Below are 5,547 nucleotides of genomic sequence, written 5' to 3'. Positions count from 1 at the left end.
GACTTCTAAATGGCCACCATGGTCACCACCCATCTTGAGGAGTTTGCCCCCTCACACATACTAATGTGCCACAAACAGGACTTTAATATCACCAACCATTCCCATGTTATCACGGTGTATCCATATAAATGGCCCACCTTGTAGAATGAGAAAGCTTCTGTAATAAAAGTGTTAGGGGCACACCACCATTTTGAGATCTGTGGCAACGTGTCATGCAGGACGCATATCCCTTATAGAAGTAATAAAGCGTTAAATGGCCTATTGAGCAGTGTTTTGTCTTCCATTGGATACCTCTGAGGAACCAAAAGAACTCAGCGAAGTGTTGATATTTACAATAGTGTATGCAGTAGTGTAGCGAGGAATTCCCAGACCTCTACATTGGATAGACCAAACAACCACTTCATAAATGCATGGCACAACATAGAAGAGCCACCTCAATGGAACAAGATTAGGCTGTCCATCTGCATGTAAAGGACAAAGGTCACTCTTTCGAGGATGCCAATGTTCACATTTTGGACAGAGAAGACAGATGGTTTGAAAGAGGAGTGAAAGAAGCCACCTACGTCCACTGTGAATAATTATCTTTGAACAGAAGAGGTGGTTTACGACACCAACTGTCTGCCATTTCTAATCCAATTTTGAGATCCCTTGCCAGACGCCTTAACAACCACGGTCAGAATACGGTCCTCTCAAGTTAGTATTGTCATGATGGTACTGAGTGACAGACAGAAGAAAGGACTCACAGACAGGGAAATAAACGCAAAGAGGCAGATTTATTGTTGTAGCAAAAAATACTCTCAAACACCAAAACATACAAAAATACTAATAAACAAAACCACACACATACACAACCCAAGAACTGGAGGTTTCGTTAGGAACATAATAATGATGAAACAAGAATAGGTATGTCCCAACTGCTGAACACAGAAACTAAAACTAAGAAACTAAGCTGGGAAAAGGGCAAACTGGGAAGACAGAAGAGCAACACCAAACGCAGTTCAGACACAAGCATTTCATTGCATATCGTAGTTTGTATGACTGTGCATGTGGCGAATAAAATTAAAACTTGAAAGTAAAACAAACTTGGAGAAAAGGTTGATAAAACAATGTGAAAAAGAGGGTGTCAGGTTTATATTGTTGATTGTCATTTATGCTTAGAAATATTTACTCATATATGCTTAAGAGTTTATAGCCGATGTCATATTGATAGGGGTCTGATCCTTAGTAGTCTACAAAGGCTTTGTGTGCATTCCAGAGTGTTCTGGCATTCACACCCACATCCTGGGAGCATGGGAGAGGTCGTACCTTCTTTTATTGTTTCATGGTAGGATAAACACATCTATATCTGTTTTAGTATAAGTGCCTTATGTTTAGATGGACTGCTGGACTTCCAGACCAGCAGGTTTAGGGAAGTCGTTTATGGGGTCACATTCACACACACACACACACATACCTACTCACACACACACAGACAGTACTCTTTGTTCACATATATACCTATGTAAGACGTCATGTGTTAATGAGCCTATGCATATTCATGTAACCTCAATAAAAGAGCAGTGTTACGAGGGAGCAGACGAGAGCAACTGGAGTCGGGCGAAGGAATGGCGCTTGTCCAGTTCTCTCCCGTGCACAAGAATCATAAAGAACTTTACCTGCTTGTGTCTTGAACGTTCCAGCAAATAGGTTTATGCTACAAACCTATCAGAGGGAAGGTATGATAACAGAACCTAAAGACTAGAAATTACAAATATTACATAAAGCAGAAGAACAAATACAAGAACAGAAATAGAAATAAACACTAAATATTACAATATTCAATAAAACTGAAGCTAGAAACCACCAATGCCCCAAAGCACAAAACACTGGGTCAAGACCCAGTACTATGACAGTTATAGGAGTCTGCAATCTTAAACTTAACCTCCTAGGACCTGGCATCCACATATGTGGACATCACATTTTGGGTTATTTAGACCAAAATACTAAATTTTGCTTTACAAGGGCCTGATATCCACTTACGAGGACATTATACTGCTACTGTTCTATCAAAATTGTAAATGAATATCCTCATATGTGGCTCTCATTTTTCTTAAAAACAAAAATAAGGTAAAAAAAGAAAAAAAAATCTGGTAATTCTTTCTTTTGATGTTCTTGGGCCCCAATATGCCCAAATATCAAAGAGAAATTTAAAAATGCATGCCGTGGAAGTGTTCGGGTCTTAGGAGGTTAAGATGATTGACCAGGACGTCCAAAAGAACTTTGTCAGAGTAATGTCACATTGGTCTGCCAGTTTTGTCATAGCACGACATATAGTGTGGATTTTCTGATGACTCAATAATATTTGTTATAAATGAAAGACTTTCCACAAATTTCACAATTACCATAATTCAACACACACTATAATTGCAGTGTGAACGATCAGATTTTTTTTGAATGTGTACATAGAAGTAACAGCCTTTTAGCACTGACTGCTTAAAAATGAATTAACTCCAGTGTGGATTAGTTGATGATTTCTTAAAGTATCCATGCGACCAAAACCCTTTCCACACTGACAACAGACAAATGGTTTAATGCCAGTGTGGATGGCCTGATGTTCTTTTAAGGTTGTATGCAGAGTAAAAGATTTTCCACACTGGTCACAGACGAATGGTTTCAATCCAGTGTGGATGAGCTGATGTTTTTTTAAGCTGCCACTCTGAGTGAAAGCCCTGTCACATTGATCACAGCTGAATGGTTTAAATCCAGTGTGAGCGAGCCGATGTTGTTTTAAGTTGCCATTCTCAGTGAAGGTCTTTCCACACTGATCACAACTAAATGCTTTCAATCCAGTGTGGATGAGCTGATGTCTTTTTAAGCTTCCACTTTGAGTGAAAGCCCTGCCACATTGATCACATCTGAATGGTTTAAATCCAGTGTGGATGAGCTGATGTTTTTTTAAACTGCCACTCTGAGTGAAAGCCCTGTCACATTGATCACAGCTGAATGGTTTAAATCCAGTGTGAGCGAGCTGATGTTGTTTTAAATTGCCATTTACAGTAAAAGACATTCCACACTGATCACAGCTGAATGCTTTTAATCCAGTGTGGATGAGCTGATGTTTTTTTAACTTGCTATTATGAGTGAAAGCCTGTCCACACTGATCGCAACTGAATGGTTTAATGCCAGTGTGAACGAGTTGATGTCTTTTTAATTTGCCATTGTCAGAAAAAGACATTCCACACAGATCACAGCTGAATGGTTTAAATCCAGTGTGGATGAGCTGGTGTTTTTTTAAGCCGCTACTCTGAGTGAAACCCCTTCCACACTGATCACAGCTGAATGGTTTAATGCCAGTGTGGACGAGCTGATGTATTTTTAAGCTGGCATTGTGAGTGAAAGCCTTTCCACACCGATCACAGCTGAATGGTTTAAATCCAGTGTGCATGAGCTGATGTTTTTTTAAACTGCTATTACGAGTAAAAGCCTTTCCACACTGATCGCATGTAAGGCTTCTGTTCCCACTGTCAATGCGCTGTCGTCTTCTGGCCTGCTTCATAGTGGTAGAAGTCTTCTCCACAGGGATCACAACAGGTTCATCTTTACTTGCAGGAACTGGTTGGGTTATGTTGCAATCATCAATGGACCGAGGTTTCGACATGCTTTCCATTCTTTCGCCTACAATGACAAAGAACCAAAACAGTCACATGCAGTTATGGAACGACCAAACCTACAAAGTGTACATATGACGCCACATTGCATTCTTAGAACCTTACTTCAAATTAAGACCATACTTCCAAGAAAGAAAATCCACATATGCATTTACGCATCTATATACATTTACATACTTATATACAGACGTGGACAAAATTGTTGGTACCCTTCGGTCAATGTAAGAAAAACTCACAATGGTCAAAAATTAACTTTAATCTGACAAAAGTAATAATAAAGTTTTTTTTTTATAAATCTTAACCAGTGAAAGTCAGCTGAATTACTTTAAAAAATAAATGCATGAAACAGGCCTGGACAAAAATAATGGTACCCTTAGAAAAAAATGAAAATAATGTGACCAAAGGGACATGTTAATCCATGGTGTGTCCAATCTTGTAATCAGTCAGTGGGCCTATATATAGGACTCAGTGTGTTGATTGATGACATGGTGTGTATCCCACTCACCATGGACCAGAGGAAGCAAAGGAAAGAGTTGTCTCAGGAGATTAGAAAGAAAATCATAGACAGGCATGTTAAAGGTAAAGCCTATAAGACAACCTCCAAGCAGCTAGATGTTCCTGTGACTACACTTGCACCTAATTTTCAGAAATTGCAGATCCATTGTACCGTAGCAAACCTCCCTGGACATGGCCGCAGGAGGAAAATTGATGACAGATCAAAGAGATGGATAATCTCAATGGTAACAAAAGAGCCAAGAAAGGCTTCTAAAGAGATCCAAGCTAAAATTCATACTCAAGGAACATCAGTGTCAGGTCACACCACCTGTCGTTGTTTGAGCCAAATTGGGCTACATGGGAGACAACCAAAGAGGACTCCATTGTTGAAAACAAATTATAAAAAAGCCAGACTGGAATATATCAAACTACATGTTGACAAGCAACAAAGCTTCTGGGAGAATGTCCTCTGGACAGATGAGACAAAAATTGAACTTTTTGTCAAGGCACATCAGCTTGATGTTCACTGACAGAAAAATGAAGCATATCAAGAAAAGAACACTGTCCCAACTGTGAAACATGGGGGAGGCTCGGTTATGTTCTGGGGCTGGTTTGCTGCATCTGGCACAGGGTATCTTGAATCTGTGCAGGGTACAATGAAATCTCAAGAATATCAAGGGATTCTGGAGAGAAATGTGCTGGCCAGTGTCAGAAGGCTTGGTCTCAGTCGCAGGTCATTTGTCTTACAGTAGGACAATGACCCAAAACACACAAACACCCAAGAATGGCAAAGAAGGAAACATTGGACTATTTTGAAGTGGACTTCTATGAGCCCTGACCTCAATCCTATTGAGCATCTTTGGAAGGAGCTGAAACATGCAGTCTGGAAACGGCGCCCTTCAAGTGGGCCAAAATACCTGCTGAGAGGTGCAGAAGTCTCATTGACAGTTACAGGAATCGTTTGATTGCAGTGATTGAGTCAAAAGGTTGTGCTGCAAAATATTAAGTTGTGGGTACCATCATTTTTGTCTTGGCCTGTTTCATGCATTTATTTTTTAAATAATTCAGTTGAAGCATAGTTGAAAAGCAATATCTGACTTTCATTGGTTAAGATTTATAGAATTTTTATTTATTATTACTTTTGTCAGATTAAAGTTATTTCTGTGACCATTGTGAGATTTTCTTTCATTGACCAAAGGGTACCAACAATTTTTTCCATGTCTGTATTAGGGCTGAACGATTATGGAAAATAATCTAATTGCGATTTTTTGCCCCAATATTGCGATTGCGATGCGATATGCGATTATTTTTTAAGGTCTTTGTCTTCTGTATTATTAAACAAAGACAAGCAATACATCATATAGTATGGCCAATACTATATTACATTAATTTTAAACTGTTCTTT

General features: G+C 39.2%; 1 protein-coding gene across 2 annotated transcripts in view; it reads right to left on the bottom strand.

Moving 5' to 3' along the window:
• Window positions 1–2,188: 2,188 nt before the first annotated feature.
• Window positions 2,189–5,547, bottom strand: part of LOC102202470 (zinc finger protein 665-like) — a 9,130-nt gene continuing 5,771 nt past the window's right edge. For both annotated transcript variants that reach the window (XM_005753423.1, XM_005753422.2), the window contains exon 3: window positions 2,189–3,654. In XM_005753423.1, coding sequence (XP_005753480.1) covers window positions 2,459–3,646 — 1,188 coding nt within the window. In that variant the 5' untranslated portion in view covers window positions 3,647–3,654 and the 3' untranslated portion in view covers window positions 2,189–2,458. The remainder of the gene's footprint in view (window positions 3,655–5,547) is intronic.

Source organism: Pundamilia nyererei, unplaced genomic scaffold (genome assembly GCF_000239375.1).
Source record: "Pundamilia nyererei isolate P.nyererei 1_Seehausen unplaced genomic scaffold, PunNye1.0 scaffold00427, whole genome shotgun sequence".
Taxonomy (NCBI): domain Eukaryota; kingdom Metazoa; phylum Chordata; class Actinopteri; order Cichliformes; family Cichlidae; genus Pundamilia; species Pundamilia nyererei.
This window is presented reverse-complemented; position numbering and strand designations above follow the sequence as displayed.